General features: G+C 42.0%; 3 protein-coding genes across 4 annotated transcripts; all 3 read left to right on the top strand.

The window, feature by feature from the left end:
* The first annotated feature begins 92 nt into the window (after positions 1 to 92).
* On the top strand, positions 93 to 1,997 carry lsm5 (LSM5 homolog, U6 small nuclear RNA and mRNA degradation associated). The gene is made up of 5 exons (XM_076080472.1): positions 93 to 219; positions 1,230 to 1,325; positions 1,452 to 1,479; positions 1,560 to 1,632; positions 1,752 to 1,997. Exons 1-5 carry the CDS (start codon positions 165 to 167, stop codon positions 1,782 to 1,784), a joined length of 285 nt encoding a protein of 94 aa, XP_075936587.1. The 5' UTR covers positions 93 to 164; the 3' UTR covers positions 1,785 to 1,997.
* Positions 1,998 to 5,256: 3,259 nt separating this feature from the next.
* On the top strand, positions 5,257 to 6,588 carry LOC142937769 (caspase recruitment domain-containing protein 8-like). The gene has a single exon (XM_076080852.1). It carries the CDS (start codon positions 5,257 to 5,259, stop codon positions 6,586 to 6,588), a length of 1,332 nt encoding a protein of 443 aa, XP_075936967.1.
* A 3,045-nt stretch (positions 6,589 to 9,633) lies between these two features.
* ezh2 (enhancer of zeste 2 polycomb repressive complex 2 subunit) lies at positions 9,634 to 22,176 on the top strand. 2 transcript variants are annotated; one of them, XM_076080832.1, is made up of 20 exons: positions 9,634 to 9,971; positions 12,058 to 12,181; positions 12,719 to 12,739; positions 12,848 to 12,976; positions 13,050 to 13,169; positions 13,286 to 13,406; positions 13,665 to 13,853; positions 14,069 to 14,174; positions 14,594 to 14,757; positions 15,033 to 15,130; positions 15,312 to 15,771; positions 16,217 to 16,383; positions 16,629 to 16,764; positions 17,032 to 17,157; positions 17,274 to 17,452; positions 17,540 to 17,635; positions 18,166 to 18,247; positions 18,335 to 18,415; positions 18,496 to 18,580; positions 18,959 to 22,176. In XM_076080832.1, the coding sequence occupies exons 2-20, from the start codon at positions 12,065 to 12,067 to the stop codon at positions 19,017 to 19,019; spliced, it is 2,538 nt and encodes an 845-aa protein (XP_075936947.1). In that variant the 5' UTR covers positions 9,634 to 9,971; positions 12,058 to 12,064; the 3' UTR covers positions 19,020 to 22,176. The 2 variants fall into 2 exon arrangements, with proteins under 2 accessions (XP_075936947.1, XP_075936949.1); XM_076080834.1 differs by lacking the exon at positions 12,719 to 12,739.
* The last annotated feature ends 827 nt before the right edge of the window (positions 22,177 to 23,003 follow it).

Genomic DNA, 23,003 nt, shown 5'->3' with positions numbered 1-23,003 from the left:
CTCATTCAATCGTGTGTTTTTATAGATTTCTGATTAAATTATACACAATTCAAACGGATCTGTGACCGTTGCAAATAGTCATTCGATGATTGAGTCTGAGCTCTATTGCTTTAGCCTGCTCACTCGCCTTCTTATGTCGATTGCTTCCGCCTGCCGCCCATTGAATGAACATGGCGGCTGCTGCTCCGACCACGAATCCGTCTCAGCTGCTCCCACTTGGTTTGTAAACTCCTAATTATGTCGAGTTTCTGTTTCTAAATATCTGATTATGAATCAGTGATAAAAGTCAGAGTGCGACGGTGGCAGTTTGAAGCGCGAGTTCAAGATATTAGGGAGTTTTTTGAGAGGTTTTGTTAGCTAGTTAACGTTAGCATCACATGCTACAAACGCATGATACTCGTTATTATTAACGTTAGCTGTCTTTACTAATTAGCATATACAGATTGACAGTACAAATAATTAAATGTATTTAAAGTAACATTTTCTTCGCACCAAAATGTCTTATTAGGAGGTAAATTAATACTAGAATATTAGTGGAACAGTCACAGTTTGAATACTTTTATATAATACTTTAACTTAAGTAACATTGTCAATGTTACACTTGTAACAGAGTATTTTTACAGTGTGGTATTAGTACTTTTACTTAAGTAAAGTGTCTGAATACTTTGATTTTCATCCTATCAGATCTGCCTGAGAACATTATTTAAATGTGTTGCTTTGTTTTAAGGCATCATAATCAATTAACTGAATAAATATACTTGTTTATTATTATTAATGTACTTGTATTTGGGACTTTTGTCCAGTTTAAACAAGCAATCTGAAGACTTAAATCAGATTAATTGACAATGAAAATTGCAGGACTGTGTCCGATAAAGCGCTTACTGGCCGTGATTTATTGTATTTAGCAGCAGAAAATAAATAAAAGTGATTGTTTTCATTATAGATTCATCTACGAGTAGTTTCTCAATTAATAAATGTATCATTTTGTTACTAAAATGTAAAATAAATAGTGAAAAATGCACAAAGAGCCGTCAAATCCTGACATTGGAAAAAGCATTTTTGCTCAAAACATTACTTAAATGATCAAATTTATTATTTAAAAGAATTCCTGATGATTTTTCTGTCGCTCAACAAATCCTTCACGCTCTAATATTTATAAGGTAGCCTCCAAAATTGTGCAAAAATATAAAGACCGAGTCCCTGATCTGACTTTGTGTTTCTGCTTTTAGAGCTCGTGGACAAATGTATCGGCTCCCGGATTCACATCGTCATGAAAACCGACAAAGAAATCGTCGGCACCCTGCTGGGTTTCGACGACTTCGTCAGTATCCTTTCCACATTTATTACAATGTGACAGAAAAAACATGAAATAATAACTGCAATAAACTGCCTTATTTTACCGTTTTCTCTGAATATTGTCCTAGTTTTTGGTTCTTAACTCCGTGTGTTAGATATGGTCCTAGAAGATGTGACAGAATTGTAAGTACTCTTCTTGTTTTTGCATGAATTGCAGGATTTTTTAAGCCTGAATTAACTCATTAATCATATCTGTGTTTCAGTGAAATCACACCAGAGGGACGGAGGATAACCAAACTGGACCAGATCCTCCTCAACGGCAATAACATCACCATGGTGTGTAAATACGCTGCATGTTCTGCTCCATTACCTCTCACACCTCCACACCACCTGGTGCTGTTGTTGTAGACCTTCAGTGTGATTTAAATCTGTACTTTTCCTTCTTTTTCCTGCAGCTCATACCCGGAGGAGAAGGTCCTGAAGTATGAGATGAGAGTCGTCATTGAAGAGTTTTGAGTCGTGGATTTAATTTCCTGTTGTGTTGAGTTTATATCGTTGTTTTTGTTTTTTGGATCATTCCTTCTTGAGTGAGGAAAATATTTTTGTAAGATTCCCAAATTGAGTATTTGTTAAAAACTATCATGAATCACACATGACAAAAAACTCTTTCTTTTTTACAAATAAATCATTTGAAAACACAAGATTTCTTTCATTATTGAAACTAATAGCTGTACAACTTAAATTTAAAATAAAAATCGAACGACTACATTCAAGCCAAGCGTTCAGCCTCAAAACAGCATCCTAATATTCTATGTTTACAGCAGTCTTTGAACTTGTCTTGGTCTTCTCTTTATTGGTTACCCAGGTGTCATTCTTCGATATCAGCCAATCAGTGATGAGTATTTCCTCGGAGGGTGGGACTTAAGTGAACGGTTCGACTTGAAAGAAAAACGAACTGACAGCCGCTAAGAAAACAGTGGTTTTAGGTCTGGAAACATTGTTAATTTATTCAGTAAGAAGAAGAAGTTTTGTTTTGTTTTGTAACCTTGTTAAACGGTAAAATTAGCATTTTTGAAGCTGTTTTCTATTAATGTTAAATGGCGGAAATGCGGTAAACTAGCTAGCTACCGTTAGCTGTTAGCTCTCACTAGCTGGGAGGAGAAGAGCCTTAAAACAAGTATTCAAGATTATGTGTGATTTGAATTACATTTTTTGCAAGGTCCCATGTCATATGTGATAAAACTTTCCGTGCTTATAACAAATAGCATTAGCTTATGGCCGCGGCCCGCCTCATGTCTTTAAAAAACATTGACAATACTCAATAAATGTTGAATAATTAAATAGATCAAAATAGAACTTCAATATGTGTCCTTTTATTAATGCAATAGTTAAATAATTGCATTTGTATGTCAAATATGTAATCATTCCAACACTGTTAGTGGAGGTAAAGGGGTCAAGATCAATGGATGAACTTCTGATGAGCTCACTTTTACCTTCATTAAACTTTCACTTTTTAATAAAGTTTATTTACATATGACTTATAAAAACAAGCAACAACTCCAGAGTGCTTTACATTGCCGACATATAAAGAATATAATACAATGCAACATACACATCTCCACATATATACATGAACAAACAAATGTATATGAAGCCAAACCGTCTGCAACCTACAAGTCGTCTACACTTGGATCTGAAAGGATGTAAAAAGATTCTGTGACTTCCTGCGTCGTCATTAAAAGCTGCAAGAAACTGTCCGACTTCGCTGCAGCGCTGCTCATCTTGAAGAAGCATTTTTATTACGCCAGCAACAGGAAGTCTGAAGTGGAATCCACCATAGAACACCACAGACTCAGACCTCATCAGACAGGTTGCTATTCCTCTTGTGTTTAGTGGCGAGATGAGAGAATAAAACACAGACTCACCAACAATCTCTGACATTTGATTTATTCTTTATTTGAAGATTGAACTCACTGTGCAGCTCTGCACCGGTAAGTCTGAGACAAAACTGATGAGAGAACGTCTTAATTAAATACTCAAACTTATAATAAGTGTTTGTGAGAAATGAAGACTTTAAGAAGTGTATTTATCTAGAAGGTTTGGTTTATTATAAGTACATTTAGTGCTTTACTTGCGTACAATTTTGAGGCTCTTGTACTTTAGTTGAGTATTTCTATTTTCTGTCACTTTATACTCTTCTACTCTATACTCACTACAAGTATTTAGTTACTTTTCAGATTAATATTACAAAATATAATCAAATAAATGATGGTGTAATAATATAGATGAAGAAGTATTTCTGTTCGGGGCAAATTCACCAAGTACCCGGCAGACAAAGTAACCTTAAAAACATTAATGCATCAATAATTATAATACAATAATATAATGTAGTATTTTTTAGAAATGGACAGCTCTGCAGAAAGAGTACTTTTACTTTTGGTTGGTTGAATTTACATTTTACTTTTACTTTAAACGGTGTATTTTTACACTGTTTTATTGATACTTCTGCCATCGCTGCCAACCTTCTTTTTCTGTTATTTCCTGACACAGATTAATTTCCTGTCTGTCTCGTGTTCTGTAGTTATAAAGATTCCTCTCGTCTTTTTGCATTTACCTTAACTGACTATTAGCTTATAATGTGTGTATTATTATTATTATGTGTATTTGTTTAAATTGACTTAACATAATTCATCTTCGTGAGTCTTCGTCAAGGTGAAAATAGAAAGTTGATTCAACAATTCTGACACATCTCGTCTCATCAGTGGAGGATTTTAAATCTTTTACTTCAGTAAAAGTAGTAATACAACGATGTAGAAGTACTCTGTTACAAGTAAAGTATTAGCATCAAAATAAACTTATTGTACCAAAAGTACTCATTATGCAGAATGGTCCATTTCAGCATCATATATATTATATTACTGGATTATTATTATTATTGATGGTTTTATTTCAATATTGCAGCTGTTAAAAGTGGAGATCATTTTAAAATGTTAGTTATAATTTAATAGATTTATATTTAATTTTTTTAATTTCAGGGAACAGAGCAGCGAGGTGATCTCCTGACTTCTGTCGCTCATTCGGCTCCACTGACTCGGACGCTTTATTGACAACGCAGCAAAAATGGTGTCCGCTGTAAAACACACAAGAAGGGAGCGAGAAGAATCATGTTTCAGCAGAGCGGCCAGAGCGATCAGGAGAGCTCTGTCCAGGATCTGTGGAGATACTTCTGGCCCTCGCCTCGGGAACGCTTGTGAAGAGTCTTATCATCCGCCTTTCAATCCCCATTTTCAGCCTGACACATGCGATGAGCCTCTTCCTCCGACTAGCACTGACTATGAGATGGTTCCCATAAGAGATAGGCATCCTCTTCAAGATGTAACACACTCTGGACTGGTTCACGCTCCTCCTCCGTCCCAACAACCTTCTTTTACTCAAGAACCCCAGAAGAAAGTCTTAAAGGACCAAAGTTCCGGAGGAAAGCAAAAGTATGAAAATTGTGTTCCTTCTACCAGTTGTTCCCCTGACTACATTGTATGTGAACCTCTATCAATGATAGAAAACGTCACCTCCTCTGCAGCAGATGTCAGGGGCAGGGGGATGAATAGAGCAGCAGGTGGTCTCTCCATCGTCATCTCTGCTGCAGGTTATCACAGAGGGGAACAAACACAGGTTGTCCGGGGAAATCGTTCTTATAGACGTGCTTCATCACACCCTTATTTACATTCTCCAAACAGAAAAGACACAGATGATGGTGGCTCCAGATTTAAATCCATCTCTGTCAGAAGACACAGCCGCTCTCAGTCCGTAACCCCAACTGTCGCTGGCCCTCTATGTGCACAAGGCAGAGCTACAGTCCTCCAGGACTCGATCGTCTGCACCGGAGGAATCGTTGCACAAGATGCATCTGAGCTTTTCTCTGTGGAGCCTGAAAGTGAGCTGGGAGGAGACGCCGATGTCCTGATGGAAATTGACTCACATGTTGCAGCCTTGAACTACTCCGTCACCAACGCCCTGCCAGAACGTGGTCACCCCCAACCTCCTTGGAGCAGGGGAGACTCCAGCTGCCTGTCTCGCTCTCACAGCATGCCATCGCTGAGTCAAATAACCTCTGAGGAGATCAGGACCCTCAGACGGGCTGAAAGCTCACCTGACACGCTGTTAATAAGCAGCTCTGAGGAGTTCACACCTGACATCACCGCTGATGAAAACAACGACGAAACCTTCTGGTTCCGGTGCTCCTGCCCAGGCCTGTACCAGTGCAGCGTGACCGGCCTGGTGTTCCACATGGGCGGAGAAGGGGACGTGGTCTACAGGACCGTCCCTTGGGACTGGAGGCTGCTGGTCCAGTATTACAAGAAGCCTGCGGGGCCCCTGTTTGACATCAAGTGTGAGCAGCAGTCCGTGCGTGGCCTTCACCTCCCGCACTGTGAGATCCGCTCCACGGGGGGCTGTGACTTCCTCTCGGTCGCTCACGTGAAAGACGAGGGCGTCGAGTTCATCAGCCCAAATAAGGCGACAGAAACTCACGTCGTCATAAGCGTCACAGGGTTTTCTGCGTTCGGTAACGTCAAGGACGGAGACTCGCCCCCCGACCCGGTCCGAGCGCTGGTTCTGCTGTTCTACAGGCCCCAAGCCGACCCTGATCCAGAATCCCTCCTCAATGTGTTGTTGCTACCGAGGAACGTGGTGCTCCGGGACGTTCTGCGCATCAGGAAGAAGACAGTAGGAGATGAGAGCTACATCGAGACGTCCCCACACTGTAAACTGCACCCGAAGCAGGAGTACACTCTGTCCGCGAGTCCTGAAGACCACCAGGTTCTGGTTCAGCCAACTGAAGCGGAGTTTGACAGTGACAACTATGACAACTACTTCCCATCGTTCCAGGTGACTTGGGAGACGACGCTGAAACACATCAAGCTGTTTTTGAGGGACAGCGACAGCTCCCACAGTGCCTGGGAAAGACGAGTTTGTCTTTCTGCCGCTGGAGTCAGAAGGTCCTGTGGGCCGAGCGCTCTGAACCTCCCTGCTCGCGAGAGGCTGCTGGACGTACGGAGCGGCTTCGTCGAGGGCATCTCGGGACCCGTGCTCAAAAGTCTGCTGGACAAACTGTTTGAGAAGACGGTGATAACCGATTCCGAGAGGGAGTCGGCGGACGAGATGCAAAACAAGGGCGACAAAGCTCGTTTCGTCGTCGATACCGTGAGGAGGAAAGGTGAAGCTGCCAGTTCAGAGATGATTGAGATCCTCTGTGAGGCCGACCCCTTCCTCTGTGAACATCTGGGCTTGATCTGAAGATTTTAAAGTGTGTTTGCATCTTTTTAATGTACTCTTTGTAATGTACTAAAATGACATGTGGTGTTCCCCAAGGTTCAATATGGGGCCTCTTCTGTTCAACATCTACATGCTTCCACTAGCTCAGATTATGGAAAACAACAAAGTGTGTTATCATAAGTACGCAGACGACACACACATCTACATAACTATATCACCCGAGGACTATAATCCCATACAGGGGCTGGGTAAATGCATTGAACTAATCAACAACTGGATGTGCCAGAATTTTCTTCAATTAAACAAAGATAAAACAGAAGTAATTGTTTTTGGTACCAAGGACGAACGATTGAAAGTCACCGCTCAGCTTCAATCTCTGATGTTAAAACTCACAAACCAAGCCAGAAATTTGGGTGTAGTTATGGATTCAGACCTCAACCTGAACACTGAACAGCCACATCAAGACAATTACAAAATCAGCCTACTATCACCTGAAGAATATATCAAGGATTAGAGGATTTATGTCTCAACAGGATGTGGAAAAACTTGTCCATGCATTTATCTTCAGTAGGCTGGACTACTGTAACGGTGTGTTTACAGGTCTCTGTAAAAAGTCTGTCAGAAAGCTGCAGCTGATTCAGAGCGGTGCAGCTCGAGACCTCACTAAGACCAAGAAAGTGGATCACATCACTCCAGTTCTGAGGTCTTTGCACTGGCTTCCTGTCCAACAAAGAATTTACTTTAAAATCCTGCTGTTGGTTTATAAAGCACTGAATGGTTTAGGGCCAAAATACATCTCTGATCTGCTGCTACCTTATGAACCATCCCGACCCCTTAGGTCGTCTGGGACCGGTCTACTTTCTGTTCCCAGAGTCAGAAATAAACATGGAGAAGCAGCGTTCAGTTTTTCTGCTCCACATATCTGGAACAAAGTCCAGAAAGCTGCAGGTCTGCTGAGACCCTCAGCTCCTTTAATTCAAGATTGAAGACTTTTCTGTTTGCTGCCTTTAATTGAACCACATTCAAGGATATTAATCAATTTCTGCATTTCTGCATTTTACTACTGTATTTTATTTCTTACACTGCTTTTTAGTGTTTTAATGAATGTTTTTAATGTTTCAACGAATGTTCTTAATTGTTTTTAAATCTCCTTTTCTTTTGCCTTATGTTTTGATGCTTTTAATGGTTTTATGTGAAGCACTTTGAATTACCTTGTTGTTGAAATGTGCTATATAAATAAACTTGCCTTGCCTTGCCTTGTTGTCCACTGGTATCAAATATAAGAGCTAAAGAGGGCCGAGTGCAGCTTGTGAGTTAAATTCCTGTGAACTCTGAAGAGTTTTAGAGCCATCTGCTGGCTGACAACTTCCTGTTTACGGTCGACGCTTCTCTTAATGTGACATTTACAGGAGGTCGTAGATTAAGTCCCTCCAGTTAGTAGCTGTTCTGGACCTTTTTCAATTCCCTCAGTTTATGGGAGTTTGTCCAGTTTTCATGGAGATGTAGATGTTTTCCCATTTTTCCAAGTACTTTACAGCATGTTGTCTTGGTTGACTTAGAAGTTGAGATCATTGGGTCTTTCTTATTTTCACGATTTTGTGGCTCCTCGATTCTTATGGCTTTTTACCCAGAAATCAATCTCCATCTTGAAAAACATCCCAATTCCTAAAATGCACCTTGAAGAGCGAGGAAACACCGGTGTATCCTTTGCAAGGATATCTCATTTGTTAAAGGCCTGTTGCCTCGACTCCTCTCTCCTCGTGTCTCTTCCTCACCTCCTCCCCTACCATCTCCCGTGGCCGAGGAGGCGAGGAAAGGAATCGAGCAGGCACAAAATTCGGGAAATGAGAAAGACCCATGGTGTCTTCCATCCTGTTGCAACCCAGCTCAATGGCTGCAACGTAAATGGGAGACCAGACGGGTGTAAAAGTAATAAATAAGCACATTTATTTGAAGAATACATGAAGTAAACTAAACAAACATAGAGAGTCAGTAATAAAAAAGACAAAGAGTAGCCAGCAAACAGGACACAGACCCCTAGTGGAAAGGAGGCGTCATCACAGGTTCCCTGCACCTACAGTCCACATGTCAGAGTGGGCTTGAACAAGCCACAAAAGGAGCCTCATGGCTGATTTTTATCCCCCTTTCAGTTAAATCTGACCATGTTTATTTTTTTATATTTTGTAAAATGTATTTGAGGGATTCAGTTCCTGTGTGTTACCTCCGTGCACAGCTACTCAAACTGAGAAAAGAATATTAATGATGTATGAATGTGTCTGTTCTGCTGATTGACATGACTGACTTTGTGGTATTCCCCACAAAGAACAAAGAAAGAAAAAAATCAAATATAGTAATGCAATAGACATACAAGAGAAGATAATTAGCAGCACATTTATATCTTAGATAGCAGAAGTAAAAGACGATAATGGGATGTAAAATGTAAGCCGTGTCAATATATATTGTCTGATTTATAATATTTTGTTTGGTTTCTGTTTTTTAAAGCCCTGATACCTAAAAAACTGATGAGGAAAAAAGAAAAAATACTTAATGTGCTTGTTATACAAAATAAAAGAACATAAACTCAGAAATATGTGGTCTAACTTGTATTTCCAATTACCATGAACGCAGCATGGACACACTGTTGAGCTGTCAGCCAATGGCTGTTGAGAAGGGGCGGGGCTAAATAAACTTGGCGACCCTTTTGCTCTCTCTTGTCTGAGACCACGGAACCTCTTTCATTCACCAAACATGACAGCTGACACCAACACTAGTAAATAATTAAATACAAACCATAAATCTGGTTTGTTAATAATTGTAACTGTCGCTATTATCAAGCTATTTTTATGTTTCGGTTTCTATTCTGTTGACACACGGAGAGAACAAAGAGAAACCCGGTCCACATGTTCCCGCGTTACATGCCCCTGCCGGCGCGTCCTCATTGGCTGCCACACCGACACCGCTCGACCAATCGCGCGGCATCACACTGAGAATGCCTTAACGTCGGCTCCTCTGATTGGCCCAAAGCGTTTGGCGCCTCTTGAATCCTACTGCAGCCGTAGTGGGCGGTGAGTGCGAGACGGCAGTTTGAAACAGTAGCGGAAACATTGAGATTGGGAGAATTTGTTCATCCACAAACACGGTGTATTTTATGACAGAGCCGGGTTAAACGCGGGAACTAACGGACGCTTTGTTATTCTGTTCGCCGACTCTTGGGCACGTGAAGCCGGTCTCGCGCAAAGTGGTTCTCTCCCTCCTCCCTGAAGCTAACTTGCTAGCTAGTTAGCTGCCGAGCTAACCTTACAGCTAGCACCGGAGCTAGCTAAACACAAAGGACGACTTTGGCCAGTGTTTGTCATATAAATCCCGAATCACTCCGTTGGATGAGGACGGAGACACCTGTGCAGGTAAGAGGAGCTGTCAGTGCAAAGTGTAAACTAATACCTTCATGTTTCAGACAGCTTTATGTGACATTAAACACATTTTGATGGGATACAAACTTGGCGACGACAAGCTATCGTTAGCTTGAAGCTTGCTTGTTATTTGTAGCTTAGCTCACCCAGTGAACATCAATAGAATATAAAGGCTTTATTGTATATTACGAGTGCTAACCTTACTCCTGATAAGTGCAATTAAAAGACCGCAAACAAACATTCACAGCCCAACAAAACAGGTTCTAAAATACATAATACAATATAATGTTGTATTAGAATTAGTGTTTATTACCATGAAAAGATGCAGTTGTTGCACTAGAATACGTGTTGTTATTTCAGTAGGTTTACCCATGAGAAGACAGTGTTGGGTCCTGAATTTAACATGATACTTAATAGTAGAAATACCACAATCTCAAAATGATATTTAACTAAAAGTACTGAAATAGGCCTATTAATAACAAATTGAAAGTAAACGTGAGTCTAATAATTTGGCAGAATATGTCCTTTTTACATGTGTAATAGTGTTGTAAATATTGTAGTAGTCTGTTTTTATCACTAATTAATACATGTAGGAACATTTTAATGTTTGTCAATGTGTGTAGATACTTTGTATACTTGTTGGTAGATTAGTAGTACAGTACTGCGTTATACCAAATATGTTTTTTTTAATGTAAATAGTTATACGGTTAAAGAAAATGTAGTTTAATACAAAGTACAATAGTAGAGTAGAAAGTAGCATAACATTGAAGTACTAAAGTACAAGTATGTTTAAATTGTTTTTCATCCTGTCAAACAACCAGGTGGATAAGGAGGATCATATAAACTCAGTTGTCAGACTAAAACTGCCGCAGACTGACTATTAATAAATCAGCCGTGTAATGAATCAAACCTCCATTCATATTATAATGTTCAGATTTAGTTGAAGCTGCTTTAGAAATGTGTCGATTCAACTTTTAGTTGATTTTTGAGACTACAGTTTGTGGTGTTGAGTTCTAAGAGGTGGTTGTAATATTCTGTCCACATCGTTTATATCAGTGAGATATTAACCAGAATATCTCATAAACTGGCAGCTGTTCTTGGCAGACAGTGCTGATACAGGGTTCAACGTTAATGTTTTTCTTCACTTGCCTTTATACAAATTGTTTGTATTTTTTAGCAGTTATCAAACATCAACAAAGACCAATGCTAATTGTCATGTTTAATCTTATTTTAAGTAAATTAATCTGGAGTTTTATCCTCTAACCATACCCAACAAAACTCCTGTTTCCAGGATATTTGAAATGCTCGTTTCCGTTTAATAAAACTAATAATAAGTTGGTCTTTACCGGCCATAATTGTGCACTGTGCAACTCTCAGAAGAGACGTCAAGGAAGTGAGATTCTTCTCCTTATCTTCGTCCATCATCAGCTCTGGAAATGTCTTTGATTATTTTTTTAACCATTTGCCCGTTGGGGATTTTTAACTGGAACTCTCCATTTTTATTTGCATACTTGGCTGCTTTTATTCTCTTACTCAGTCTGTGTTTTTAAAGATGGCAAACTGTGTCGTGTCACTTACGTCCTCCACGTCTCCTACAATCTGACCCACATCTAACTGGATAATATCTATCCATGACAGCCGTCTGACATGTCTAATCTAAAGTGTGAGATCTCAGTCAGACCGGTCGGGCCGGTCGGCAGTGACTCACGCCGACTTCTCACTGTGTGCCAGATAGATCTCGTTAATACACACAGACAGATGACTGTCATTTACAGCAACGCATTCATTTCCTGTTCCACTTCCTCCAGTTAACAGCAGATTTGCCAAAGGAGTGAGGAAAATCCTGTCAATGTGGACATGTAAGCACAGAAGTGAGAAGTGAGGTTTTTTTTGTATGGTTGTCTTTTAGACAGCTTCCAGATATCTGAATCACGGCCCACAGTTTAGATATTTCTTTCTATTCAAATAGAAAACAGACGATTCTCGATTCCCATCCCTACATATGTTTCAGCCCCACCTCCTGGCAAAGACTAGCATTCAGTGCGTAGAAACCTTCATCCTCCTGCTGTGTGTTTTGCAGGTTGATCATGGTGCTGACAGGGAAGCGCTCGGAGAAAGGTCCCAGCATCTGGAAGAGGAGGGTGAAGTCTGAGTACATGAGGCTTCGGCAGCTCAAACGCTTCAGACGGGCCGACGAGGTCAAGGTTTGTCCAAACACACACACACTCAAAGAGACCTTCACGTCATGCAGATAGTCAGATGTTTGCTAAAGGGCTGGGGCATACTGTAAACAGGCTGGTGGTCGAGGACACACGCTCATCCAAAAATCCGAACACCGTTCTCCTATATAAACAATTTTATATCATGTAAGCAGCAACAGGTTATGTCAGGTTTGCGTGCCAACATTGCTCGCTCTCATTTCCTCTTTACGTCAGCAGTTGTTTTGTCCTTGTGATGTTTTGTTTACGTTTTTAACTCTCCCGTTTGGGGCGTTCAGAAATCACTTGAGACACCTTACACTTAGACCAGCGTAGCCCTAAATCCAGTGATTTGGAATAAGATAAATGTTCATATAAAAAGTAAATGATATAGTGTTAAATTGTCCAGATGGAGAAGAGGTGGAGGCGGCAATCTGGCTGGCAGCTGGCACTTGCAGAGGCCTGCTTCTATACATCAATAATCAGACATGATGGCCACGTAGACATGGCAGTAAAATGAATGTTTTTATCACTTTCTTTCAGTCACTGCTTCTACAGCGGAAGGTAGCGTGAATAACCACCCGTCAACATCCTGTCATATCACGGCACATTTTGGCTGCTTACTGATACGTTTCTCACCGTTTTATTTGAATATCTTTTCATCTCTTCCAGAGCATGTTCAACAACAACCGTCAGAAAATCATGGATCGAACTGACGTTTTGAACCAGGAGTGGAGGACCAGGCGAATCCAGCCGGCTCACATCATGACGTCTGTCGGATCCTTAAGAGGCACCCGAGAGGTTGGTGGATTAGCGGTGACGTCTCTGTCGCGGTGTTGTAGAGCGTGTTCTGACTGCACGGTTTTCTCTGCAGTGCACGGTGGACAGCGGCTTCTCCGAGTTCTCCAGGCAGGTCATCCCCCTGAAGACTCTGAACGCCGTGGCCTCGGTCCCGGTCATGTACTCCTGGTCGCCGCTGCAGCAGAACTTCATGGTGTGTTTGAACAACTGTATCTAGTGTCAGATGTGTTCATGTGCTTGGGCTGTAGAAGTGAAACTGGTCGTTGGTCCGGATCATTTTCAACCACAGCTGTGTTTTTTTTGCATCAGGTGGAGGATGAGACGGTGCTCCATAACATCCCCTACATGGGAGACGAGATCCTGGACCAAGATGGTACTTTCATAGAAGAGCTCATCAAGAACTATGACGGCAAAGTCCACGGAGACAGAGGTGAGCGTCTGTGGACACACGGAGGTTAGAGGGGAGGGTGTGATGAGAAGTTTATCAATATCTGAGAGTGTTAAAATACACAGTAGGTGAGGTCTGTGTGTCTTCCATCAGGACTAAAGGACTGGTGAGAAGGTTAAACGCGATTCAGGAAGTCTGAGTAATAGAATAAATGAAAAGCTTATCGTACAACAAGACTCTGCACAGAAGCTCATAACGCCACGAGACAGGATGTCAGAATCACGCGTCTGTGTTTCGCAGAGTGCGGCTTCATCAACGATGAGATATTCGTGGAGTTGGTCAGCTCTCTGTCGCAGTACAGCGACAACGAGGGCGAGGAGGAGGAGGAGGAGGAAGAGCAGCAGGACTTCAAGGTAGAAAAGATGGAGGTGTGTGACGGCAAGGAGCGTCCAGAGGACCCCCGCAAGGACGGGCTCGTCAACAATGAGAGTAAGTCCGTCTGTGAGGTCATCAAATGATCCTTTGGGGTCACGAGAACACGGTGACTGCATGCAAATGTTTTGTTTGATGTGTTTGTTGTGAAGTTAAATCTCTGGAGTCTGTGTAGTTATGGAGCAAGACTTGCTTCTATAGACTTCATAGGACTTCATATATATATATATATATATATATAACATGAAAGCATGTTTGTGTGTCGTCTCCAGGCCGAACCAGCAACGATGGCACCAAGAAGTTTCCCTCTGACAAGATTTTTGAGGCCATCTCCGCCATGTTCCCCGACAAAGGCTCCACGGAGGAGCTCAAAGAGAAGTTAGTGGCTTTGTTTGGATGCGAGTGTGTTAGTGCTGTGACGATGACTGAGGGACAAGTTCGTTTTTATATGAATACAAACACATTATACAGCCAATTATGGCTTTAATTTAATACAGATACGTGTGATTTCCTGCTTGTTTGACAGGATGCGGAAAGTTGTTTTTACACAGAATCAGTAGAAACCTTGAGTTGTGCTTTATATGTCTCATTAAAACATTATTTATTTTTACAGTTCAGACTAGAAGCACCTTTTTTATATATATATATATGTGTGTGTGTGTGTGTGTGTGTGTGTGTGTGTGTGTGTGTGTGTGTGTGTGTGTGTGTGTGTGTGTGTGTGTGTGTGTGTGTGTGTGTGTGTGTGTGTGTGTGTGTGTGTGTGTGTGTGTGTGTGTGTGTGTGTGTGTCTCTCTCAGGTACAAGGAGCTGACGGAGCAGCAGCTGCCCGGCGCGCTGCCTCCTGAATGCACGCCGAACATAGACGGTCCGAACGCTCGCTCCGTGCAGCGCGAGCAGAGCCTGCACTCCTTCCACACTCTGTTCTGCAGACGCTGCTTCAAATACGACTGCTTCCTCCACCGTTAGTACACACACACACACAGATGTTATAGAGTTATTCATTTAAAATAACTAAGGATGCACTGATCCGATTATGTGCCGGATACTTCGTTATTCTGAGAAAACAGGATAATTAATCCTTTATTTTTTGTTTAATTTGGTATTTAATGTGACGGGAATCCTAATGTATAAAATGTGAGAATGTGTGTTTTTAACGGGCAGCTTGTCTGTTAAATGTTTAGTTAGTAAAGTTTAGGGCAAAAACTAAAGCTCGTCTGATGATTTTATGTCCTTTAGCTTTCCATGCAACTCCAAACACGTATAAGCGAAAGAACCTGGAGAACCTGGTGGACAGTAAACCCTGCGGCATCGTCTGCTACATGTACCTGGTACAGGTGAGGCAGACATTCATTAAATATCACAGCAGTGCTGTTTGTTTCTTTTAGAGTTCTCCTCACTCTGTTTCTGTCTTCACTGGTCTATTAGACAAAAAACGATATTTATCTGAAGTATTACATGATGATAGTATTACGTTGACCTGCTACATCACTGTTGTCATGCTGTGATTGTTCTCAGGGTGGGATGGTGAGCGAGTACCCAGCGGACTTGGTTGCAGAGCAAGCAAAGACGCCCTCCAAGCGCACGGTGGGGAGACGCCGCGGACGACTGCCCAACAGCCGGCCCGGCACCCCGTCCATGTCCTCAGAGACCAAAGACACGGACAGCGACCGCGAGGGCAGCAAAGAAGACGAGCTGGTCAACGGCAAAGACGACGAGCTGGTCAACGGGAAAGACGACGACAAAGATGACGAGCGGGACGACTGCAAAGACGACGAGCGGGACGACTGCAAAGACGACGAGCTGGTCAACGGCAAAGACGACGAGCTGGTCAACGGCAAAGACGACGAGCTGGTCAACGGCAAAGACGACGAGCGGGACGACGACAAAGAAGACGAGCGGGACGACGGCAAAGACGACGAGCGGGTCAACGGTAAAGAAGACGAAGACAAGAAGGACGATAACACCAGCAGCTCAGGTACAAACTCTCACTCTCGAGTAGTAAAGTTTAAGGGTCCTCTTTGGCAAGAAGAACTCAAATCTTATCCGACTTTATCAAAGCAACATACAGAACATTCCTTGGGTTTCTCTTTTTTTTTAAATGTTGGGAACAACAAAGTCTTGAGTTTTCTTTTTAACGTTAATAAACATCAAAGAATGTTATTGTCCCCGTCTGTCTAAATATGTGTATGAAACACCAGTGGGTTAGAGGAAGGAGGCGGTAAGGGAGCAAGGGAAGGAGTAGCGACTTCACCTGCTTCTGCAAATATGTGCATAACTTTAGTAAAAAAAAAAAAAAAAAACAATTTCGTGCCCTCAGAGTGGAAACGTTTTTCCCACCCGCTGCTAAAATTAGTCCCGGAGGTTCTTGGTCCTCTTGGGGGAAGGTTCCCGCCCTTAGTGCTTGTGTTCTGTGTGCACAGAGGGAAACTCTCGGTGTCAGACTCCGGTGAAGATGAAGCTGATCGGCGAGGCTGAAGCGGTGGAGTGGAGCGGGGCCGAGGCTTCACTCTTCAGAGTTCTCATCGGGACGTACTACGACAACTTCTGCGCCATCGCGCGGCTCATCGGCACGAAGACCTGCAGACAGGTGAGGCGTCAGAGACGTCTAGCTTATTGTTTAGTTCACAATATAATTGTTCACAAGTTGGTCTAAACACGGGGGGAAAGGAATGATAATATTCATGATGCACAAACTTATTTGTAGAAGTTTTAAAACTCTCACCTGCCAAACGGACTCTAACTTCTTTAGAAGATTCGATTTTTCCTTAAAATTAAAAACTGCGCTTGTGGCCAAACATGGAGTTTAGAACGTTGTCTCGGCCGGTCCTGCAGGTTTACGAGTTCAGGGTCAAGGAGTCGAGCATCATCGCTCGGGCTCCCGCCGAAGACGAGGACACGCCGCCCAGAAAGAAGAAGAGGAAACACCGACTGTGGGCCACTCACTGCAGGAAGATCCAGCTGAAGAAAGGTCAGAGGTCCCGTCAACGCTAGCGGTTATTAATGCCATGGTAGAAGAACTGTGAGGCTTTAATCCTCGTTTCATGTCAGACAGAGAACGTTGAAATAGTTGAGATGTTTGACTCCAGATGTCGGCATCCTCACGGCTGAGGAACCTGGAAAAACTCAAAAGTTGACCGTGCCCACGGGAATGAGACGGGCGGATGAATGAGTCTGTTAAAGCCGGAGGAAACTCTTCTGGTGAAACCTCCGGTTTAACCTCTGCACCTCTTTACAGATGGCTCGTCCAATCACGTGTACAACTACCAGCCATGTGACCACCCGCGGCAGCCCTGTGACTCCTCGTGTCCCTGCGTCACGGCGCAGAACTTCTGCGAGAAGTTTTGCCAGTGCAGCTCCGAGTGTAAGAACAGACACACACACACACACACACACACACACACACACACACACACACACACACACACACAGCTTTATATTCCTGCAGTGACTCGAGTTAACGTTGCTCTTCTTCCACAGGTCAGAACCGTTTCCCAGGGTGTCGGTGCAAAGCTCAGTGCAACACCAAGCAGTGTCCTTGCTACCTGGCGGTGAGGGAGTGTGACCCAGACCTCTGCCTGACATGCGGCGCCGGAGACAACTGGGACAGCAAGAACGTGTCCTGCAAGAACTGCTCCATCCAGAGAGGCGCCAAGAAGGTTTTTGCACGTTCTTTTCACCGGTAGTGTTTTTATTTAACTCACCTGAAGCTCAAACACCTCCTGATGTTCCTCTCTGTCTCTCAGCACCTCCTGCTGGCCCCGTCAGACGTGGCCGGTTGGGGAATCTTCATCAAAGAGCCGGTCCAGAAAAACGAGTTCATCTCCGAGTACTGTGGAGAGGTAGGACCTGTCTGTCTCGCTCTCTGTGTCTCTCTCATTACATTACAGTCATTTAGCAGATGCTTTTATCCAAAGCGACTTACAATTCAGAGTCTATCACATTTCTACACCGTAGGCTACTACGGGAGCAATTTTGGGGTTAAGTGTCTTGCTCAAGGACACATCGACATGCGACTAGCGGAGCCGGAGCCGGACCCTCTGATTGAAAGACGGCCCTGCTATCCACTTAGCAATCGTCTCTCTGTCTGTCTCTCTGTCTCTCCGTCTGTCTTTATTTTTCTCTAAACAATGACTCATCTTTTCAGCTGCATTTCTGTGCACATTTTTGAGAATGAGATGGAAAAAAGCCCCAAATATATTCTATTAATGGTAAAACCCGTCAGTAGTTTATTGAATTAAATAAACCGCACAGTGTGATGCAGAGAGAGTTTAAAACGGAGGTAATAGAAGCTCAGAATGTCTCACGATTCCTCTTCAACTGAAGAAGTCTTAAATGTGTTAAATGTGTTCGACCTCCTCCGTGTTTGCAGATCATCTCTCAGGATGAAGCCGACCGCAGAGGGAAAGTCTACGACAAATACATGTGCAGCTTCCTCTTCAACCTCAACAACGGTATGACACACACACACACACGCAGCTGTCTTTGTACGAAAGCTTTAACATTCTGACTGTGTGTGTGTGCGCTTCTTCTCTCTACAGACTTTGTCGTTGACGCCACGAGGAAAGGCAACAAGATCCGCTTTGCCAACCACTCCGTGAACCCCAACTGCTATGCAAAAGGTGAGCGGGCGAGCCGCGGCACGACGAACGTAAACGGCAGTCGCGGTTGAGCTTTTTGCTGACTCGTCTGTTCTCTTTAGTGATGATGGTGAACGGGGATCACAGGATCGGAATCTTTGCTAAGAGAGCCATCCAGACCGGAGAGGAGCTCTTCTTCGACTACAGGTCGGTGATCCGCTTCCATTTCCAAAAAGATTAACGAGAGAACAAGTAGTTACGTTGCTCTCCTTCGTTTCAGAGTCCAGCGGCTGTGAAAAGGTTAAAATATATGAAAAAAAGAAAATATTAGTGGCGGTAACAATAAATATAAGATGAATACAAATCTATCTAATAGTTATTCTAGTTATCGATTAAACAAAACCCAAAAATCTTTAAAAAAAAATAGCAACTTTCTGTTCTTTTCCGCTTGAAAAACGCAGAAAACGATAAATCGATTAACACGTTTGTTGATAATTAATTTCCTTTTGACAGAGTAATCAAGTTTTGTCCTCAGCTTCGTTCATAGTGTGTGTGTGTGTGTGTGTGTGTGTGTGCGCGCTGCAGGTACAGCCAGGCCGACGCTCTGAAGTACGTGGGCATCGAGCGAGAGCTGGAGATCGCCTGACTCTGACTTCTACCTCCTGTGGAACAACAACAACAACAAAGGCCTTACACTCACACACAAAACAAACACACCGTCACTTCAGGAAATCCAGACGACGTCGTCAAACCGCTAGAAAGCTTCAGGAAAACTGGGAATATTTGAAGCGGAAACTTTTGATGCTGTGTTTAAAAAAAAACATACTTTTCATATCTGATTTTCTTCTTCTGTGAACAAACATTCTTCTTCTAGTCGAGGGTTCTTAGATCTCCTACAAACTGACTCCTCCCCCCCCCCTCCGCCATGTTGTGTTTTTATACGCGGTGTGAACTGAACCAAGCACTGAGTGCCACAACACCGTCTGTCTGTGGAGCAGCAGGTCGATCACAAAGCAGCGTCGCAGCAGATCCAGATGTTTTACAGCGTCCAGGTTATTGAGGAAGTTCATCGGCAACAATCATGATCGTCATCATCATCGCACTGGTTCCACAGGTTTATATTTAAACTGAATATTCTTTGGTTTTGGGCTGTTCGTTCAAAATAATACATTTTAAAAAAACACATTTTATAGACTGAAATATTTATTTATTAACGGAGAACATCTGCAGATTAATCAATAATGGAAACGATTACTATCTGCAGATTAAGATTCAGTTACTGGACAACATGTGTTACAAACTTTGTCTTGAGATGAGGCCTGAAACTAATTATTTATTTTGTTAATCTGTTCAACAGTTCAGTTTACAGTGATTTAAAACGGAGAAGTCAGAAGAACCAGATTGTTTTTTTTTTTGATAATTTATACATTTTTTTAAAGTAATTTATCAGATCTTTATATCTCCAAAAAGAAGATTTTGTTCCTCGATCAAAGTCGTTTCAGAAAACAAATTTCAATCTCTGAAACTTTAAAGTTTTTGTTCGGTGATGACAGGAAGTCGTCATCATCCTTTCACTGTAAAAGCATCAGCAAACATGTCAGCAGGTCTCAGAGAGCTCGACGTTTAACGTCTGATGAACTCGTTTGTTTCCTGGAGACGACTCTGCTTTGTGACACCGCCGACGCTGCTTCAGGTGCTAACGAGAAAAAAACGAAGCCAGCACTACTTCACTACTTTCACCAAACTCAACCAAAACCACACATGAAGGTTTCATTCATGTCCTGCTGTCTCCCCCGCTGTCTCCCCCCCGTCTGTTACAAGTTCTCCCAGCAGCGCTGCGCTCTACTCGTACCGAGTCTCTCGGATATTATTTGCTTATTTTAAGGTCGGAGAGCTGAAGTTTGTTATTTAATCATGTTAAAAAAAAAAAGCAGCAAATCTTCACATTTAATGAGCCGGAGAATCGCGTCATTCGAACGATCGGTTTAATTGTTTCAGCTCTGAATTCCTGGAAGAATTGCAGAAAAATTTAAACTTTCAAAACTCAAATGTCACATGTGAGGAGATGAGTTAAACGTCTCTGTGGATCCTTTAACTGAGAAAGTTTAAGTTTACAAAGTCAAGAATGTTTTCCTCTCAGATGATTCAATATTTCAAGACCTCACGGTGTGTAATTACACATCCAGAACATTTAATCTGTTTCAATCAATCATTGTCAATTACTTTGTCTTTTCTGCTGCACACTTAAGTTCCTCTAAAATAACTCGTAGTAATTGATTCATTAACTAATTAACTGATGAGAGTACGAGTGGAGCGCAGTGAGACAGTGACGGGGAAAAAAACCTAAATGTTAAATAGTCCTGATGTGATTGTAGAGGTCTGAACCTCACTTTCTCTCTGCTCTCTGCTGTCTCTCTCTGTCTCTCTTTGCTCTCGCTCTCTCTCTCTCTCTCTTTGCTGTCTCTCTCTCTGCTGTCTGTCTCTGTGTCTCTCTCTTTGCTCTCGCTCTCTCTCTCTCTTTGCTGTCTCTCTCTGCTGTCTCTCTCTTTGCTCTCGCTCTCTCTCTCTCTCTGCTGTCTCTCTTTCTCTCTCTCTGCTGTCTCTCTTTCTCTCTCTCTGCTGTCTCTCTCTGCTGTCTCTCTGCTGTCTCTGTCTCACTCTCTGCTGTCTGTCTGTGCCTTGAGTCCTGAGCGCAACAGTCTGATTTTTAAACTTTCTTCATGACGTCCTCACTTTCTCCTCCTCGTGATGTCCGATCAGTATGAATAGAATCTGAACCGTTCTCTTTCCTCTTGTTGAATAAGCCTTTTTATTAACAACGTACCAACAATCACACTTTTTACTCTCTCTGTCTCTCTCTCTCTCTCTCTCTCTCTCTCTCTCTCTCTCTCTCTCTCTCTCTCTCTCTCTCTCTCTCTCTCTCTCTCTCGTTTTTTCTGATGTGAATTCTGGTGCTCAGAAGAAGTATTTCTGTCCGACGTGAAGCAATACAGCCTCCTCTTTGTCCTCCTCTTCTTCTTCTTCTTCTTCTTCTTCGACTCTTACACCTGTGATTTAATACAAACTTCACAGAGACATGGACGTCTCATGGTGCTGTGATGTCTGTAGTTTTTCAGATGAAAGACTCTGAAACCTGGTGCTTCTCTCTCTCTCGGGGGGGTTTCCTACACAAAGTACTGAGGTTTTTTTGGAAAATCAAGTCGAGAAACTGGATTTAGTGACATTTATGTGCATGAAAAAATGGTCAAACAATGATTTTCTGACCACAATCTGGTGAAATGTGTGTAGGAACCCTTTTGTTTTTTATATAACCTATAGCCTTCACCATGTCCTCAGTGTTGATGCATTTATTTGGGGTGTGATTTGCATTTAAAAGATTAAAGAACCGGTGATTCATCCCCAAAAAACAAACAACCTCCACAGCAGCTGGTTTCTAAATGTCGCTCAGTGAAATCGGCTCCGGTGGAGTTTAGATTTAACTAAAACCAGCAACTTTAAAAGGTTTGTTAGTGTCTGTAAATGTGAAGGCTGGGTAACGAAACACGCCTCTGAAGTATTCACGTGTTTAAACAATTAATGTTGGGGGAGAAAAAAAGCATAAATGTCAGAAATGGACGTTGATTCGATTGATGAAGCCGTTGTTACGCGGCGCTTGTTGAAATCTAAACTGCAGGTTATGAATCTTTTCACTCTTCTTGTGAAACAAGGACCACTCGTTCTCCGATGACACAGGTGCTGATTTTTGTAATGTTTACAGGGATTTTGTTGTTCAACGTGATGCAGATTAAAATATTATAAACGGATGATTTCTTCTTTGTTTTGATTCAAATACAAACATCTGGTTTGAAACTGTTTTTGGGGAGTAGCATTTAAACTTTTAAGATTGTTCAGCTTTTATTGGTTTGTATTTTTTGGTTAATGTGCAGTTTTCTATTTAAACGGTGTTCAGAGGTTTCTTTACAAGTAGAAGTTAATGGATTTAGCGTAATTATAACTTAATCATAGTTAATGACAATTTCACACAAATGTCAAAGGATAAACTAATGAAGTGATGACTTTTTGAAATTCAATGATATTTTTATGACACTACGTTTTTCAAAAGTCATAGTATAGTGTGTCAAAGTTTAAAAAAAAGTCATAGTATAGCGTGTCAAAGTTTTTAAAAAGTCATAAAAAGATAGCTTAGTGTTTCATAGTATATTTAAAAAACAATGTAAAGCCATATTAGACTATGATAGACAAAAGTATAAAGTATATTATGAGAATTGTCTGAAGAAGTCACAGCATATTGTCATAACACATCTCAGTATTTGTCCTGGCAAACAGTTCATAACATAAAGAAAACAGTAGTTTTAGCTCGTAGAACAAGAGTCGCTGGTGCACCGCTGCCTCGACTTCACTAATCTAATTCAATGTAAGGAGTCTGGTATCTTTAAAGAGGAGCATAAATATTACTTTCCCATATTTTAACACATTGAAGAGACTCGAGACGTGAATCATAAAGACTAAAATGTTAATATTTTCTTTCATTTACTCCTGACAGCAAATGTTTTGATGGCAAAAATCTTTTGAGTTCAGAACAAAAGAAACATATTTGCGTACGCCATCTTAGACTTTGGGAAACACTGAA

This window comes from Anarhichas minor, unplaced genomic scaffold (genome assembly GCF_050575085.1).
Source record: "Anarhichas minor isolate MPS153535 unplaced genomic scaffold, ASM5057508v1 ptg000074l, whole genome shotgun sequence".
Taxonomy (NCBI): domain Eukaryota; kingdom Metazoa; phylum Chordata; class Actinopteri; order Perciformes; family Anarhichadidae; genus Anarhichas; species Anarhichas minor.
Note: the sequence above shows the minus strand (reverse complement) of the source record. Positions and strands in the feature narration are given on the sequence as shown.